This window comes from Neophocaena asiaeorientalis, unplaced genomic scaffold, assembly GCF_003031525.2.
Source record: "Neophocaena asiaeorientalis asiaeorientalis breed wild unplaced genomic scaffold, Neophocaena_asiaeorientalis_V1.1 scaffold357, whole genome shotgun sequence".
Lineage (NCBI taxonomy): Eukaryota > Metazoa > Chordata > Mammalia > Artiodactyla > Phocoenidae > Neophocaena > Neophocaena asiaeorientalis.
Window position 1 is genome coordinate 2,512,080 of NW_020173270.1, and position 19,651 is coordinate 2,531,730.

At 48.8% G+C, this 19,651-nt stretch overlaps 1 protein-coding gene across 1 annotated transcript in view; it reads right to left on the minus strand.

The window, feature by feature from the left end:
* Nucleotides 1-19,651, minus strand: part of ARHGEF18 (Rho/Rac guanine nucleotide exchange factor 18) — a 91,571-nt gene that overhangs the window by 47,592 nt on the left and 24,328 nt on the right. Inside the window, exons 6-10 of the mRNA XM_024745767.1 lie at nucleotides 19,110-19,167; nucleotides 18,748-18,792; nucleotides 18,165-18,242; nucleotides 17,141-17,243; nucleotides 16,853-16,994 (exon numbers count right to left, since the gene is read on the minus strand). Coding sequence (XP_024601535.1) covers nucleotides 16,853-16,994; nucleotides 17,141-17,243; nucleotides 18,165-18,242; nucleotides 18,748-18,792; nucleotides 19,110-19,167 — 426 coding nt within the window. The remainder of the gene's footprint in view (nucleotides 1-16,852; nucleotides 16,995-17,140; nucleotides 17,244-18,164; nucleotides 18,243-18,747; nucleotides 18,793-19,109; nucleotides 19,168-19,651) is intronic.

Consider the following 19,651-nt stretch of genomic DNA (forward strand, 5'->3'; position numbering starts at 1 on the left):
GGGACAGAATTTGGGAAGATGAGAAAGTCCAGGAGATGGGTGGAGGGGATGGAATGTACAGCAATGTGAATCTATACTTAAAAATGGTTAAAACGTTTTCTTAAGAAAAAAAGAAAGCACAACTAGAGCTGCAGGAGACACTCAAACAGCACTTAAGAGCTTCACTCCTCCTTCTCTACTGACAGCTGTCCTGCGTGACGGTTGGGACCCTGAGGGCTTCGTCGAGGAACACCCAGGGACCCCCATAGTGTTCTGTAAGTGGCCTGGACGGCACCCTGTGGTGCTCGCTCCTCACAGCTCCCTTAGCATTTGGCAAGGATGCGTCATGGAACTAAGGGGGAAAATCGCTCCATTTAGTGTTGTGAGGTATTCCGATGAACTAGTTTAACCACTGCATGGGGGGGAGCGGGGAGGTGGGGGTGTCCCTGGAACTTTTCACCAAGAGTAAACTAGCAGTTACCATATGATCCAGCAATCCCACTCCTGGGCATATATCCAGAGAAAAGTCTAATTCGAAAAGACGCATGCACCCCAATGTTCACAGCAGCACTATTTACAATAGCCAGGACATGGAAGCAACCCAAGTGCCCATCAACAGATGAACGGATAAAGAAGATGTGAGATACACACACACACACACACACACACACACACACACACACACACACACACACACATATGAAATAGAATATTACTCAGTCATAAAAAGAATGAAATAATGCCATTTGCAGCAACATGGATGGACCTAGAGATTATCACACTAAGTGAAGTAAGTCAGACAGAGAAAGACAAATATCATATGATATTGTTTATATGTGGAATCTAAAAAAATGATACAAGTGATCTAATTTACAAAACAGAAACAGACTCACAGACATAGAAAACAAACTTATGGTTACCAAAGGGGAGAGTGGGGGGGAAGGAGAGATAAATTAGGAGTTTGGGATTAACATATACACACTACTATATGTAAAACAGGTAAACAACAAGGACCTACTGTATAGCACCGGGAACTATACTCGATATCTTGTAATAATCCATAATGGAAAAGAATCTGAAAAAGAATACACACACACACACACACACACACACATTTCTGAATCACTTTCCTGTACACCTGGAGCTAACAGAATATTGTAAATTAACTATACTTCAATTAAAAAGAAATTCTATAGTGATTAAAAAAAAAAAAAGAGTAAACTAGTAAGAATCACACCTAAAGGATGACATTGACCACCAACAGAAATGGCCTTCCAACATGAGGTTGAAAAAGGGCAAATCTGGTCGGGAGGACAGAGGTATGACCTTGACACTTTGGTAAGAACACAGCTGGGAAAGAACATGAGGAAGACACCCCTGCGCTGTCCAGGCTTGTCCCAGAGCTTATCCACTCCCCTTCGCTCCATTTCACACTACTTTCTGGTGTCAGGAAGGAGGCACCTTCAGTCTCATCCACAGGGAGTTCAGACCCTAAGAAAGCATATGCCTCGTGGGTAAGTATTTCTCGTCCCTCTGAGTACAAGGCCAGATGCTTGTACCGGCCCCAGCAAAACCATTCCATCCCCTTAGGCCCCGCCAGGAAGGGCAGCCGGCTTTTCATCACTGGCGTGTTTTAAACAATTATGTTAATTCAACTGACTGTCCAGAAATCAAAATGACATGACTGAAAAACATGTCAATGAAAACAGATGGTTTTGAAAAGATTAATTCAGGTGTAGCTACTACACATCTGAAATCTTCCAGAAAACCCCAACTGGCCTTATTATATATTATTACTATTTTCAAAACCTTCAATGCAGGAAACACAGAGCAAATGTTAGCAGAGGTGGCTGGAAGGAGGGCAGAGGAAATCAAACACTTGACAGAGGCCAGTGGGTTTCTCTTTCAGCAGATAAAAAGCATTCTGTTAAAGGCGGAAGGGAGGAAAGAAAAACTTGCACCTACAATGCCAGGAAAAAAAAAAACAAAACCTGTTTGCTTGCAATGGCCTGGGAAATTATTCAAGGGCGCTGCATTTCTGTCACAGGACAACCAAAATGGTGTGAGGGGTAAGTGAGGCTTAGCAAGACCCTCCATGGGGAGTTCTCAGTGTAAACTCACACCTGCGAGGAACTCCTGTCCCCCCTGCACCTGTGTCCCTCACCAAATTTACAAGATCAGAGTCATGGGCCTAGAAAGAGAACAGGAAAAGTCATGAGTCTATTGTAGTGGATGGCAGACTCTGGCCTGTGGGCCAGCCACCTGTTTTTGTAAATAAAGTTTTACTGACTCCCAGCCATGCCCACTTATTTCCGCGTAGTCTGGGGCTGCCTTAGCAAGTTGGGTAGCTGTGACTGAGGCTGTGTGACCTGCAGAGACTATAGTATATACTATCGGGCTCTTTACAGAAAAAGTCTGCTGAGCCCTGGTCTACTGTATCTAATTGGTTTGTTTTGGAAACGAGGGCCTATTCCCAACAATCAAGATGCACCCAGCAGGGCTCATGGGGCATGGGAAGCTCCCATTTTTAATCCCCGACACACACAAGGGAATGGAATAAAGGAAGCAGCAAAGTGGCTTAACTGTTTGGAGTCATTACTGAATTCCAGAGCCCTGAAATAGCCCATGTTGGCAGCAAACAGGTATGAAGTGGGTTTCTGAGCATCTCAAGATCCTCACCGTCCTAAGAATGCCAGCTCTAACCAGCTCCTATATTAGGAAAATTCCAGAACCTTGCAAAACCTTCATTAGTATTCCTTTTAGTGCTGCAACGGCGTGAGCTCGAATATATTTGAATATATCTCATGTCTCAAGGTCAGGAAGAAAACACTTTCATGTACTTATGTAAGCTAGGTGCAGGGCTAGGCAGACGGAACATTCTTTTCCCTCTCTAAGGTACAAGAGTTGTGTATTTGATGAGGGTGGTATTGGAACGCACGGAGAAGGAGGAGTTATTCAGAGTACAGGCAACTAGCCAAACATTTTGACCCACTGTAACATATTAGGCACCTATTTACACTTTGTAGCAAATTATATTCACAGCAGATTCAGATTTAGAAGCTGCCAAGCAAGGAACTTGTTTTCCTGAAGATCTCCTCTTTCCTCTTCTTACTTACTGGGTTCCTGAGAGTGAGCCGAAGTTCAACACTTAGCTTTAAGATACCTGAAAATTACAATGTGTTCTAAAAAATGTAAGAATGAAGTACTAATAACCCCCGTAAACTTGTTCTCATTTACACGTCACTGGAAATAGAAAGTTCCTGAGGGGCATGGAATAGGGTCCCCCCCCAGATTCATGTCCACCCGGAACCTCAGAATGTGGCCTTATTTGGAAACGGGGTCTTTGCAGATGTAATCAAGTCAAGAATCTCAAGATGAGATCATCCTGGATTTAGGGTGGGCCCTCCTAGATCCAAAGGATGGTGTCTTTATAAGGGAAAGAAGAGGGAGATTTGGACGCAGAGAGACACACCGATACAGAGACAGACAGACACACAGAGAGGAGAAGGCCATGTGAAGATGGAGGCAGGGGCTTCCCTGGTGGCGCAGTGGTTAAGAATCCGCCTGCCAATGCAGGGGACACGGGTTTGAGCCCTGGTCCGGGAAGATTCCATATGCTGCGGAGCAAATAAGCCCGGGCGCCACAACTACTGAGCCTGCGAGTCACAACTACTGAGCCCACGTGCCACAACTACTGAGCCTGCGTTTCACAACTACTGAGCCCATGTGCCTAGAGCCTGTGCTCTGCAACAAGAGAAGCTACCGCGGGGCTTCCCTGGTGGCGCAGTGGTTGAGAGTCCGCCTGCCAATGCAGGGGACACGGGTTCGTGCCCTGGTCCAGGAAGATCCCACATGCTGCGGAGCAGCTAGGCCTGTGAGCCATGGCCGCTGAGCCTGTGCGCCATGGCTGCTGAGCCTGCGCTTCTGGAGCCAGTGCTCCACAACGGAGAGGCCACAACAGTGAGAGGCCCGCGTACCTCAAAAAAAAAAAAAAAAAAAAAAAAAAAGAGAAGCCACCACAATGAGAAGCCTGCGCACTGCAACGAAAAGTAGCCCCTGCTCGCCACAACTAGAGAAAAACCGCACGCAGCAATGAAGACCCAACACAGCCAAAAATAAAAATACATAAAATATATTTATTTTTTAAAAAAAGATGGAGGCAGAAGGATGGATAAACAACAAGGTCCTACTGTATAGCACAGGGAACTATATCCAATATCCTGTGATAAACCATATGGAAAAGAATATGAAAAAGAATGTATACATATGTATAACTGAATCACTTTGCTGTACAGTAGAAATGAATACAACATTGTAAATCAACTATATTTCAATTCAAAAAAAAAAAAAAGATGGCCAAAGCCAAAGATCGCCTCTGGCCACCTCTAGAAGCTGAAAGAGTCCATCAAAAGGAAGGATCCTTCCCTAAAGCCTTCTGAAGAAGAATGGCCCTGCACACACCTTGATTTCAGACTTCTGGCCTTCAGAACCACGAAAGAATATATTTCTGTCATTTTAAACCACCCATTTTGTAGTCATTTGTTACAGTAACGCTAGGAAACTAATACAGTTCCTCAAAAGTCAGAGTTATTGTGTCACCAAGTGCTTCATCCTTTTCTAAACATTTTTTTACCGTCTGGTGCACTGGGACCCCGGTGTGGCATTCTGACATTGAGGACCAGTTGAGGACCAGGCCCATTCATGAGTTGGGAAGACAGCTTATAATAAAATAGAGTAGAAACTACCAGAGTAAAACTTTGGATCCCATGGTGTGTGTGTGTGTGTGTGTGTGTGTGTGTGTGTGTGTGTGTGTGTGTGTGTCTATGCAAGTGTGCGCATGCTTATGGCATCACTGTGTAAAATGGTAGTTTTCATTATGATCGTGGTCAAAACCAAACACACAATAGTGTCCCAGAAGCCCCTATATCCAGGCCCATCTACAAGGCGAACCTTCCAGACCAACAGAAAGCAACCCCAGTTTTTAAAAATCTCCGGGGACAGTGTTTAGTTTTACCATCTAGAAGGCCTTCAGATTTCACCTTAACTCCGTTTCTGCTTTTTGTTTGTTTATCTTTTGGCCTTGCCTTGCGGCATGTGGGATCTTAGTTCCCCGACCAGGGATGGAACCCGCGCCCCCTGCAGTGTAAGCGCGGAGTCTTAACCACTGGACCGCCAGAGAATTCCCTCTGCTCACTGACTAGAGATCAGTTGTCCAGGCAAAATCCATAGAGACAGGAAACAGATGTGTGCCTGGGGACAGGGAAATGGGGGGTGACTGCTACTGAGTAGGAGATTTCCTTTTCCAGTGATGAGAATGTTCTGGAATTAGTGGTGATGGTTACACAACTCTGTGACTATATTAAAAACCACTGACTCATATACTTTAGGAGGGTGAATGCTATGGTATATGAATTATAATATCCCAATTAAAAAAAGCAGCAGCAGAACGGCTGACCCTGTGGATGGCAGAGCTCTCCCCAGCAGGTGGAGAAGCTGGGGGCCTTCCCCTTGGATCAGAGCTCTGGGAATATTCTAGAAGAGGGAGAAACACCACAAGGAAGGTTTTAGCTTCCTGATCATAAGTGGGGAGGGGGTGCAGGGGGAACCTGGTGACAAATTTAGAAGCACTGATTTACCAGGTGTGACTTATAATTGGGCCTCGGATTTCTGGAGGAGACCACTGTGGTTGTACTTCGTTCAAAAAAAATACTATATGTATATATATATATATATATGTATGTATGTAGATATATATTTGTTATGAAAGAAGTTATTTAAAAAAAAAAAAAAAGCAAAGTTGTGTTTGCTGTTGTAACCCTAGGACCTGGTTCACAGAGGGTGCCGGGTAAAAATCTGCTGAATGAATTAATAAAGGAATGAACGAACACACGCAAACACTGCAGAAGCACTCCACACACAATGACAGCCCTAGGAAATAAGGAGTGGTGTTATGCTTCTAATTTGATAGACAGGAAACTGAGTATTAGAGAGTTTTAGTTGCACTTCCAATATCACGGAAGCAGAACTGAGCTCCCTGCTGCCACCTCTGTGTTCACGGTGCTCACGGCTATTAGTGCAGAGAAGGAGCTGCAGGGCAGGCCAGCGAAGGTGGGGTGACAGCGGCTTGCTGGGGAATGTTAAAAGCTTCCGTGGTAGAAGGACAGACGGAAAGGGAAATGAGATGGCGCAGGGGTGTGCATAGGAGGCTCCCAAGTCAAATGAGAAGGAAAACCAGGTGCACGAGTTTCCTATTGCTTCTGTAACAAACTACCACAAACGCTGGCTGAGAACAACAGAAATCTATTCTCTTTCGGTTCTGGAGGTCCGAAGTCTAAAACAGGTCAAGGGTTTCCCTGGTGGCACAGTGGTTAAGAATCCGCCTGCCAATGCAGGGGACACGGGTTTGATCCCTGCTCTGGGAAAATCTCACGTGCCGCGAAGCAACTAGGCCCGTGCGCCACAACTACTGAGCCCATGCGCCACAACTACTGAGCCCATGCAGCGCAACTACTGAGCCTGCATGCTTCAACTACTGAAGCCGGTGCGCCTAGAGCCCGTGATCCGTAACACGAGAAGCCATCGCAATGAGTAGCCCCTGCTTGCTGCAACTAGAGAAAGCTCCGTGCAACAACAAACGCAGCCATTAAAAAAAAATAAAAACAAAATAAAATAAAATGTAACCACCCACAATGCGCTAACCGTAAATACTCTAAATTAAACCTTTAGAACATTATTTTTTCAAGATACCATGGCAAGTCGGCTGTGTATTTGCTACTTTGAACGTAACCAAACACTACTTTAAACTACTTTAATCTCGGTGGAAACTATGAATCTACTTAAGAACAAAAGCAAAGAAACGCCAGTAGAATTTAGTTTACACCCAAGGCAATTTTAACCACACAAAAAATGAGCATAGCTGCAGGGGTCCTTTCCCTGAGACCTCCACAAGGACATTATTTTAATCACTCTGCCCCTCCCCCGTCAGCCACATTCCTCCTCCAAAAAAATTCCTACCCGCCGCTCCAGAACTGTGACCGGAATTGTTTTGCACCTGGAGAGAGGGTTTTCAAAACAGAGCGGCTCTTCGCCACTTTCAGGGGAAAAGTTTAACTAACAAAGAAACAGTGATTGGGCTGGACGTAACAAAGACCTCTGGGCTTAAAATGACTTAAGAGAGTCCCGATGAAAATGTTTAGATGAAAATGTTTAAAAAGTCATCGATGGAATTTGAGGAAATGGAAACAGGACCCAGGATGAGTGAAGAAAAATGAAGGAGACCTTGACACAAGGATCAGAAATATGCTAAACACGTGGAAGGTAAACACCCAGGGAGGCACAGCTGGTGACCACAGCCCTAGTCCCGGGCGCTGGTGACATGGGCAACGGGCCCTGCAGCCAGCTGTAATCGTTACTGTGTGACAAGAATGAAAATTATACCACAGTTTCTGCCAGGAAAAACGTACATGCCACCACAACTTTCAGCGTGGGGGCATTCTCAAGTCGACTGAAGGAAAAAAGAGAAAGAAAGGAATCAAAGAATCCCTTTCTCCTTTCTCTCAGGTATGCCATTGAAAAGGGATATAAGCGATACAAACCCCAAACAAGTTAAATTTACAAGAATTAAATTTAGTATGCCTGCCGGCTGTATGCTCTTACTGGATTTAGAGCAACCTTTTTTTTTTTCTTTCCCACTCAAAAGGGCTTGACCCATAGAGCTAGCAAGCTACTGATAAAGCATAAAACTCTGACCCAGTCCACACAACCGAGATGCTCAAACTTTCCAGACTCTTTATTACTTGGAATGTCAACTTAAAAATACAGGCCTGGGATGGAAGGAAGGAAGGAAGGAAGGAAGGAAGGAAGGAAGAAATAATGCCATTTGCAGCAACAGGGATAGACCTAGAGAATATCATATTTAAGTGAAGTAAGTCAGAAAGAGAAAGACAGGGCTTCCCTGGTGGCACAGTGGTTAAGAATCCGCCTGCCAATGCAGGGGACACGGGTTCGAACCCTGGTCCGGGAAGATCCCACATGCCGCTGAGCAACTAAGCCCGTGCGCCACAACTACTGAGCCCGTGCGCCACAACTACTGAGCCCATGCGCCTAGAGTCCATGCTCTGCAACAAGAGAAGCCACCACAATGAAGCCCGCGCACTGCAATGACGAGTAGCGCCCGCTCGCCGCAACTAGAGAAAGCCCGTGCGCAGCAACGAAGACCCAACACAGCCAAAAATAAATGATAATAAATAAAATAAACATTAAAAAAATCTTATCTATAAAAAAAGACAAATATCGCATATCATTTATATGTGGAATCTAAAAAAAAAATGATACAAATGAACTTATCTACGAGGCAGAAATAGACTCACAGACATAGGAAACGAACTTATGGTTACCAAAGGGGATGGCGGGGGTGGGGGATAAACCAGGAATTTGGGATTAACATATACACACCTGTTGTTTACCTGTTTGTATATGAAGCAGGTAAACAAAAGGATTTACTGTATAGCACAGGGAACTATACTCAATATCTTGTAATAACCTATAATGGAAAAGAATCTGAAAAAGAATATATATAACTGAATCACTCTGCTGTACACTTGAAACTAACACAACTTTGTAAATCAACTGTACTTCAAAAAAATTTACAATTAAAATACAGGCCTGGGGGCATACCATATGCACGGAGTATGTAACATGTATTGAGCATTCACCATATGCTAGGCGCTGTGCCATGCACCTTACACATATGATCCCATCAAATCCCCAACCAATCCTTATTCCCGGTTTAAAGGTGGGGAGACTGAGACTTAGTGGTGGAAACCGGCACCAGAACCCAGATCTGATTTGACACTCAAGCCTGGGCTCTGGACACTTCTCCGTACAGCTCCAGAATTACTCATTCACCCGGATACCTGCAAAATCATCCCCAGATCGCCCTTGGCCATAGGGCTGTTCACCTGTCCTGAACTCTCTCTGGTCAACAAGAAGGGACCCGCCCTTCCTCGCTCCTGGCTGGAGTTCCACTCTCCCCGAACGGAGGCAAAAGGGGGAAAAGCTGTGTTCTTCGCTTCTGTGGTAAAACTTCGCGAACACTTTTGACCCCTTCGGCCAGCCATCTCCTCTACCGCTTCGATCTCAACAGAGCACCAGGTAGAAAAGACAAGAAGACAGCTACAACAAACTGTGCAAGGACCAAGGGCCTCTCATTCCTGCACCGCACCATCTAAATTCTCCCACAAGAGAGAAACTGGAGAGATAACTAAGAAAGACCCAAAGCACACACACTTCGTATGTTTTTGTTACCCCAACGATCAATTGTCAGGAGGACGTCTGCTCCGCGGAATAAGTGCTGCTCGGAGGCTTCAAGTCCCCCCGGTGCTGGGTATTTTTATGGTTATCGCCACATCCCAGGTCCTGCCCCGGGGAGCTCCAGAACCTGGAACCCGTGTCCTTTCCCGGCTGAACCACGGAGGTTGCACCGCCCAAGCGCTGGGGGTCGGACAGAACCGGCGGGCATCGTCTGCACTCTGCATTCGCCAAACACAGCCCACATGCACGAAAGGGGCAGCCTGCACTGCAGGACCCGCCCGCCAGTTTGGACGAGCCCATGAGGGCCGGGCCCGAAGCCCAGGCAGCCCCGGGGGTCCAGCGCCCGACGCCGCCCCCGGGCCCCGACGGCGCCTCCTCGGGGCCCGAACCCCATTCTCCTCAGCCCCGCCCCGCCGGCCTCACCTCGGTCCCCCGCTGGTCACTCGCCGCCCGCAGCTTCGTTAGTGTCCCGGCCGCCTCTGCCGCCCGGCCTCCCGGGATCCACTGCCGCCCTCAGCCCGGAGCCGGAAGCGGGAAGCCGCGCGGGCGAGGTGCGCACGCGCCGCTCCGCCCCGGAGGGCGGACTAGAGGGTGTGGGCCCGGAAGGGGGCGTGGCCGCGAGGATCGGTCGGTCCCGGTAACTAAGGACTTGGGTTGAAGCTGTACCTGGGGCCGCAGGCAGGGGTCGTTCGCTCGGGTTTACGCGGGGCGAGGGGACTGAAGAGTATTTGCGAGGAGGGTGAGAGTGATCCTTGAGGGGCGGGTTAGTGGAGCAGGGGGGCTACGGGCGATCCTGAGGGGAAATCCGCGGGGTGGGGGGCTTTTTTGGGGAGGGGGTCAGTGGGGCGCTGGGGTATCTGTGGGACTGGGGGGCGCTTAGAGGGGATCTTAAGGAGAGATCAGTGGGGTTGGGGGGCGTTTTGTGGGGTCAACGGGGGCCTGGGTGATTAGCGGGACCGGGAGGGGATTCCTGGGAGAAGATAGCAGTACTGGGGGGGGGGCTTGGGGAATTGGGGGGGTCTGGATGCGGGAGTTGGGGTACAGTGGAAGCCTGGGGACATCTAAGGGGGATGAGTCCGGGGGCGAGAAGTTTGAGAGGGGAGAGTACAAGAAATGGAGAGAACAGGTCTGTCTCCTGTGAAGAAGTGGTAGCATAGATTACAGGAAATGAAGATTACAGGTCTTGGAAAAATGAGTCATATATCTCTCAAGTGGTCCCAGACACCCCAGTATAGGTACCACCAGATACCCCAAACACATACCAGACACCCAGGCAGATGCCATCAGATACTCACTTTCAGTCACCCTCAAATAGGTCAGACACCCACGTAGGTCTGTTAAATGCCCCCAAACTATTCAAAATCTGAAAAACATGCCAAATATCTCAAAAGTACCGGACACCTTCATCCAGGAGCCATCAGACACCCCCAAACAGGCTTTCAGACACCCAGAAACATACCAGAGACCCCACATGGACACTTTCAGACACCCTCCAACACAGATGCTATCAGATGCCCCCAAACAGGTGTTCAGAGTCTGAAACATGCCAGACACCCCCACACAGATGTTTTTAGACACCTGTAGCCACGCCAGATGTCTCTCCAAGTGTCAGCACCCCTCAGGTGCCATCAGCCATCCGGGTCCTGAGGCTTCTTGTCTAACCCAGGTCCCCCATAAGTGGAGGGGGTGGGCAGGAACCAGGAGAGAAGCCAAGCACCTTTCACCTAAGGCCGAAGTTGTTCAACCAGGTCAAACCAAACTCACCTCAAAACACACACAATCTGTGGTTGAGAGCTCTCAGTTCAGAAACTGGGTGGCAAAGTTCCCAAGTGACCTGCCTTCACTTTAAGTTTAGGCTTCATGATCAAGAGAGGGAGCATGTCCAGGGAGTTGGGGAGCCCAGAAGTGCAAGAACCCCACCCCAGTTGAGGCCATCAGATACCCCACCCCAACTGAGGTCAGAAGCCCAGACACAGGCATTTCGAGGTCTCGATGGATCTGTAAATGTTCACTCTCTGAATTGCTATGACTTTTGGACTTTATCCCAAAGGCAATGGGGAGCCATTGACGATTCTAAGCAGGAAGAATGGCATGAACCTTATTTCTATAGCCCCCTGGGTTATAGAAACCTTCAGGTTGACAAAGTTCTCCCTAAAACCTTTCTAAGGGGCCTATCAGGAAGGAGAGGTATCTCTTGTCTTCCTTTTATCCATCCAACCATTTTCTGCATGTTTTTGAGTCCTTATCATGGGCCAGGGACTCTGCTAAGAGCTAAGGAGCTATATGTCTATAGCTGCATTTCCCAGTCTTGGTACTAATGACAATGGGGGCTGGATAATTCTCTGTCGTCAGGGGCTTCTGTGCATCAGAGGATATTGAACATCCCTGGTCTCTTCCCATTAGATGCAGTAGCACTCCTAATGCTGACAGCCAAAAATGTCTCCAGATATTGCCAAATGTTCTTTAGGGGGACAAAATGGCCCTTGACTGACAGCAATTGGCCTCAGAGACGCTCAGGACCTACAGTCACCTAATGCCAGCTTCCTGGGGAGGTGGCCCTTCGCTTTGTTTTAGAGAGTGAGTAAGAGTTATGTGGCAGAGGGAGTTCCAGGAACAGCGCTGAATGAGCAAGGTGCAGGTGATGGGCACAGGCAGCCACAAGACTTCAGGGTGGCTGCGGCGGGCAATCCCGGTGGCTGAGTAGTGGGAGAGAAGGGTGGAGGGGTAGCCGGGGTCAGACCACGGAGGGACCTCAGAGGTCAAGGCTAGGAACAGGACTGTCTGGAATTGTGTTCCATCAGCGGGGCTGGTCTCTAGGAAAGCATCTCAGCTTTACCCTGGAGACGCACCTTCCATAATTACCTGGAGCATGACTCATTCACTGTTCTGTTTAACTTACTGTGGGGCTGTTTCCTTAAGTCAGTAACATCTGGCTTTGAATACCTGCGATGGGAGGTAGGCTTGTGACGAGTTATACCTGGGCAGTGCCTGCTCTCCGCCTGCTGGGAGCGAGACACAGCTGTTCTGGCCTCACATGCTTCCTTAGACAGGTGTGGGGCTGTGGTCAGAGCCCAGGGTTAGGGTCTGTGATTTAGTTGCTAGCTTTGCCTCCTCAACAACAAGAAATAATGATGATGTCAGTAGGTGCTACCATTGCCTGTAAGTACCAGGCGCCACGCTGAGTGCTAGCCACATCATTTCTGTGACACGAGCTCCAATCTTCCTTGACCTCAAAGGGTTGTCCCAAAAGTCAAATGATGTTTCCAGGAGGTGGAACTTGACTCCTGCCATCCTGAGAGTAGGCTGGATTGAGGGACTCGCTTCCAAAGAAGAGAGTAGGGAAACGGGAAAAATAGTAACCCGGCAGATGTTACCTTAACCAGGTGTTAAAGGTGAACATCTTCACGGATGTCATGTCAATAGCACGTTCCCCAGATCTGATGAGCCAGGAAGGTTCCCCAAATCCATAACCCCTTTCTAATTATAAGAAAACATGAGACAAACCCAGATTAAAGGACATCGTACAAGACACCTGGGTAACATTTCTCAAGACTGTCAAGGTCATGAACAATAAGAAGAGATGGAGAAATCCTCAAAGACCAGAGAGACTGGGAAGACAGGGTGATTGAAGATAATGTAGTATCTGAATTGGATCCTGAAACAGAAGGAGAACACTAATGGAAAAAAAAAAAAACCCAAACTGGTGAAATCTGAATTAAGTCTGGAGTTTGGTTAATAGTACTGTACCAATGTTGGTTCCTAAATTGTGACAAACATATTGTGGTCATATAAGATATTAACATGAGGGGAAGCTAGGTGAACCACGTAAGGGGGCTCTCTCTGCACTTTTCTGTAAATCTAAAGTGAAAGTACTTCCCTGGTGGCGCAGTGGTTAAGAATCCGCCTGCCAATGCTGGGGACACGGGTTCGAGCCGTGGTCCGGGAAGATCCCACATGCCACGGAGCAATTAAGCCCGAGCGCCACAACTACTGAGCCTGCGCTGTAGAGCCCACGAGCCACAACTACGGAAGCCCACGTGCTCTAGAGCCCGTGCTCCGCAACAAGAGAAGGCACCGCAATGAAGCCCGCGCACCGCAACGAAGAGTAGCCCCCGCTCACTGCAACTAGAGAAACCCCTCATGCAGCAATGAAGACCCAGCGCAGCCAAAAAAAAAAAAAAATTGAGATCTGAGTATGAGAAGGAGTTAGCAAGTCAAGGGGGTGGGGAAGGGGACTTCCAGACAAGAGGAGACCCTTTGTGTGAAGGCCTTAGAAGGGGGCAGGGACAGTGAGAGAAGGGTTGTGGAAAGGGAAAAAAAAAAAAAAAAAATTAAGAAAAATTTAAAAAGTTTCGGGGAGAAAAGGGATCTGCCGCCCACTGGAGGGTTAGGGGAGTCCTCAGATAGATAGTTGTATACTCTAAGTTAGGGTATAATGCCAAAATGCAGCAAAAGATTCCACTTACAAGTCCCAGGTCTGGTCTTTTTGAAGTAACAAAACATTTAGGTTATCCCTCCTGCCTGCCTTGCATTGCATTCTACGCGTGGTAATTCGTTGCTTTATGCTAGCCACGGACAGCAATCCACAACAGTTTCATGCTTATACCAAAGAATGGAATCTGATCCTTAGTACCTGGTATTTTGCTTGTAAGTCTACTGATAAAAGATTATTGGAAGCCAGTCACAGAATCTGAAAATAAACTCTAGTCTCTCGTTTACTATTTTAGGGCTTTCATAGAAGCCAAGGACTCATTGCAAAACATTTTTGCAAGGATGACCGCTTGTATTCCATCCAGCAACAATACATTTTTGCCTGGTTTAGAATTACCGGTAGCTTATTTCAAAGCGAAGGAAAACCAACTGAGCACGTGTCTGCTGTCTCTAGAACAGCTGGCAAAAATATGGTATGAAAGTGTTTTCATCTTCCTATTACTCTAAATATTATTGTACAGAGCTATTATTAACGCCGTTCTTTGGTGGGAAAACCTTAAAAATTGCCCCAAATATTGACATTAAGCGCGTCAAGCAACAGAGTGTCTTTGGTATATTAAACTTTTGGTTTTCATGTATCTGTAATTTAATTTTCCTTTAAACTATAAAATTTTGCCTTTGGTACAACTAAAAGAATTAAAAATTAATTTTATTAAACAAAAAATAGGGACTTCTCTGGCGCTCCAGTGGTTAAGACTTCCTCTTCCATTGCAGGGGGTGCGGGGTTGATCCCTGGTCGGGGAGCTAAGATCCCACATGCCTCGCGGCCAAAAAACCAAAACATAAAACAGAAGCAACATTGTAACAAATTCAATAAAAACTTTAAAAACGGTCCACATCAAAAAAAAAAAGTTAAAAAAATATTAAATGGCGTCATGTGGCAGTGGATTGGTGATCAGGGGCTCAGTCTCTGAGTTCAGACCCTGCTGTGTGACCTTTGGCGAGAACTTAACTCCTCTGGGCCTCAGATTCCTCATCTGTAGAAAGGGGGAATACTAGCGCCTATCTTACAGAGTTGTGAAGATTAATGAGGAAATCTGTTTAAAGGACTTGGTGTTTGGGATATTGTATCTGCTCAGTATAGTAATGTTACTCTCTATTTGTATAAAGTCTTCTGTGATTGTAAAGTGACCTTCAGGAAACGAGTCCCTGTTGGAACCCTCATCTTCAAGGTCAGATGTGTAAGGGGTTCATTGATCTGTTGGCTACTGTAAGTCACTTCTCTGGGCCTTCCTTGCTGCTGGGAAAGCTAGCTCGGGGATCGGCAAACTTTGGCTATAAAGAGCCGTAAGGTAAATATTTTCAGCTTTGAGAACATGCTGCAAAATACTCAACCCTGCCATTATAGCGTGGATGCATTTCTGTACTGTCCGTGGCCCAGTCCCGGACCTTTGACCTCATTCTTCCTCCTGCCAACCTCCCACTTGCCCCTTGAATTTGATGCCTCAGATACAGCTCCATGGGGCTTGATCCTGGCCCTCCAGGGAAGTCCCTGTATCCAGCAGACCTCACCCCCGACCCCCAGAAGAAGAGATTAGGAAGTCAACAGAAACAGGAAGTCACCTGCTGCTTAAAAGGACTTTAAGATGCTGAAGACTTGGCAAAGCCCAGGTGGCCTCAGCTGAAAACTGAGGCCATGTGTCAGAAAGCGGGTTGGAAATCTTCCAATGCAGAGAAAGCTCCGAAGGGGACACCCCTGAGAAGAGCAGGCAACAGTCCCACCACCAGCAAAAACAGCGCTCCGGAAAGAGGGAGGAATCAGGAAGAAGGAAGATGCCCATGTGTGGGGCCGGGCAAGGAGGAAATGCAAAACCTGTGGCTCAGGTCACAGGGAGGCACCTGCCCTGCAGGTGGAGGGACAGCTCTCATGGCACAGCCCATCCTGGGGCCAGTTCTCTACTGCACTCCGCAGTGATTCTCACTGGGGACAATCCTAGCCCCCAGGGGACACTTGGCCACATCTAGAGACATTTTTGGTTGTCATGACTCATGGGATGGGGGGGTAATAGGTATCTAGTGGGTGGAGACCAGGGATGCCGGTCAACATCCTCCAATGCACAAAATAGCTCCCCCTTCCCCCAACAAAGAATCACTAGGCCTCAAATGGCAATTGGGCCAAGGTTGAGGAACCCTGCACTAGCCTGAATTTGCAACTAACAAGCAGTTGCCGGTGCCTCTTCTCTCTCCCTTACAAGGCCCGATTTGTTTTCAAAAAGGTGATACGTTAAATCTCAGAGAAGGCCAGAGTCATCTCCCTCCAAGGCCTCTGGATCCCAGTACTTTTTCCTGAGCAGACACCATTACCCCCCAGACAGCCCCAGGAGGCAGAAAATTGCCTGTTCTGGGCTGATCACGCCTCCCCAAACCGACCCCAATTCATATGTTATAGTCCTAACCCCCCCTCAGTACATCAGAAGGTGGTCTTATTTGGAAATAGGGTCATTGCCATTTTATTTAGTTCAATGAGATCATACTACGGTAGGGTCAGCCCCTAATACAATGTGACTGACGTCCTTAGGAAAGGGGGAATTTCAGACGTAGACAGGCATACAGGGACAATGCCATGTGAAGATTATAGTTCTGCTGGCACAAGCCACCAGAATCCCAGAAGCCAGGAGAGACACCTGGGGTGGACCCTTCCCTAGCACCTTCAGAGGGAGCCTGGCCCTGCTGACACCTTGATGTCGAACTTCTTCAGAACTGTGAGACAATGCATTTCTGTGGTTTAAGCCAACCAGATGGTGTTACTTTGTTACGCAGCCCTAGCTAACTAATATACTGCCCGAGTCTGGATTTTGCCAAAGGATTTTTGCAACGACGAAAGCTGAGACTCAAAGGGAATTTGGCGGCGGCGGCGGTGGGGGGGTGGGGCCCAAGCTAACCAAATGGTCCCTGCTCTTAGGGATGGATTCCTGGTGAACATCCAGGAAGCCAGGGTTGGTTTGAGCTTAGAAAGGGTGAAATAGGACGAGGATGCAAAGAGAGAAGGATACCATGAGAATGATTTAGGGGAAGTGAAGGAGAGGAAGTGGCTGCCATCCACGGGGATGGGCTGGGCCACCAGACTTACCAGAGTTCAGAAAAGGTTTGCCACACAGCGGGCAGCTGGAGTGGCCAGAGAAGGTTCCTTGAGCCAGCTGGTGCCCGTTGACACATTCCTTCCGCTCTCGAGCATCCTGTCCTTTGTCTTTCAGAAGCACTGGGCTCTTCCCCTGTTGGGGACAGAGGTGGGCCTTAGAATGCCCTGTGCATCCAGTCTCGCCTCGAATCATAGAGATCTGGAGCCAGGGGCACCCTGACAAGCAGCGGAAGGCAGAGGGGGATTCCCCCCCCCGCACCTCCGGCCCGGCCCCCTGACCTTCTCCTTCTGCCTGGTGACTCGACATCGGAGGGAACTCAGTCTGCGCTTCACCCTGGCACTCCTGTCACTTCTCTCCATTTTCCCCGCTCTGTCCTCGCTCCTGAGGGGCAGAAAATTTGGTGAGGAGAGCGCAGCAGACCCAGAAGGCCCTTCTGAGCCAGTCCTGCAGGTCGCTTCTGGGATCCACCTGGAATCTGTCTCCCTGAGGCCCCTTCATCCTGTTTCACCCCTGCTGTGGTCCCTAACTCTCTCCCCCCTTCTCTCACTCACTCATTCAGTGAACAAACATTTACAGAGGTTTGCAAATTTCAGGAACCTTGGGGACCAGGTTTGCAGAGGGGAAGGTGAGATGGTCTCCAACTTGAGGTCCCTTGATGGGCCCTGTCCATCTCAGTCTCCTCCCTCTGATTCATGCCCCCTTCCTATCTCCATCAGCCTAAAATCCTGCCCATTCTTCCTGTGGGATATCTGTCAAACCCGGCTTCCCTCTTCCCATCCAATGCTCCAGCCCCAGATCGTGCCTCTCCTGGATGGCTGGCACACCCTCATTTAATAAATATGTATTAAGCCATTGACAAAGAAACCCAGCCCCCGCAGAATCTAGTCCCTGGAGGGAGATTCCATACCTCCAGTCTGTACCCCTCAGTGCTCACCATCATCGCTCACCACAGAGCTGTGCTCCTTTGCTTCCCAGGTGTGATCTGGCCTCTGCTGACTACCCCCCTCCCTCCCCTCCTCCCAGCCCCACCCCGACACTGTTCCTGAGGAAGGCACTGATTTCTTTTCCCCATCCTCATTTCTTCGTATTGGTGAACTCCTACTGTTCCATCGGAATCCAGCTCAAGCTGTCACCTCCTCCAAGAAGCCCTCCTCTGCCCTCCCAGGGCATATGAGGAGCCCCCCTTCCACCCCTACCGTTGCCCTGGCGGTTCCAGTGAGAGGCCGGGGCCCCCAGCTCAGGGCCCACGGTAACCTCTTGTGGGAATCCAGTGGCAGCCCACCAGCAGCTTTGCGTACTCACTCGGACAGGAACTCAAACCAGGTGAGGTTTGAGTGGGCTTCTCCGGGGCTGATGGACAAGCGAGCCCTCTCCCGGGCCCTGCAGGATCAGAGGGGACAGACACAACAGCCCTTTCTTCCTCCCGCAGATGCCCCCTCTAGTGCCCCTCTCCCTCTGGGCTCCTGTGGATAGGTGTGCCACCCGTGCCATGTCTGAGATCCCACCATCCCTCCACATGTGGGCTTGTATACATGGTCATTGCGATGGGTTTTCCAGCAGAGGGTGATAACAGGTCTTGGTCAAACAAAATCTGCATGTCAGGACGTTTTCCTAACAGATGGCAGTATTTTGGGAAAGAGGTACCTTTTCCCATTTGGACAAAGGTAGTGCATGGACTGGTGGCGGCTTGCTTCTGCATCCTGCCCTTTCCCACACCTGGGCGTCCTCCCACCTCTCCTGTCACCGTTTTCCTCCCATTTCTCCTTGTCTTCACACCATGCCTGTTCACCCCTATACCTGTCCCCCTACACTTTCCCCCTACACCTGTCCTCCGCATCTGTCCTCACATACCTGTTGCCTCACATCTAGCCCCCTTTCCACTTACCCATGGTACTGTCGGAGTTCTTGAAGCACCTGCTGGACAATTAGCCTGCAATGGCAGATAAAAACAACCCACAGCTGCCCCACATGACAGATATTCCCCAAGGCGAGCTGTGATTGCCTGACCCGGTCCCGGGTCCTGATGCAGCCCCTAAACTGGGTCCCCAGCCCCTCCCCATGCTGTCGAGGGGTCTGGGTCCCTCTCTGGGGAGAAGGATGGTGTGGTAGAGAAGATCGAGATTATTATAGGGGGACAGTGGCTGGTCACTTACAGACAGTGATGCTACACCCTGCCTCCCTCCTCCCCAAGCCTTGACTCCTTGGCTGTCCAGGGGGTCCCTCCCTGACCCAGAGGTGGACACTCACACATGATCTGGCTCCACGTGGTCCTTTTCCATGCACTCCAGCACCGGTGGATCCAGGCCTGGAATCAGCCCCCACCCCAAGAGGCACAGGCGTGAAGGGGGCCCTGGGGCAGGACCAGCCCTGCATGGCGCCCCCTGAACCCACCCCTGCAGAAATGGAGACTGTCCAGATGTGGCTTGCCACTCTCGGGGAGGAGAGGTGAAAAGAGGGCAGAGAGCCAGGGATGGAAGTGTCCCCGGCGTGTCATGAGTGCTTACGACTGGCTAAACGCTTTACACATATGCGGTCAGTGAACCCTCCAAGCGACCCTAAGGAGATACAGTAATTGTTCCATTCTCCGTGAGAAGGTTAAGAAGGCTTAGAGACTTGCTAGAAAGTGGTAGATTCTGGTTTGGCCTGTAGGTCTGTCTGACACCAGAGGGACACAAGCTCTTCAGATAGAGATTCAGAGACAAAGAAGGAGATAAAGAAAGAGACAGAGCCAGAGGGAGAAGAGGGAGCCCTGCGGGTCATTGCAGTGTTGTGTCCACCTTGGCTGGAGG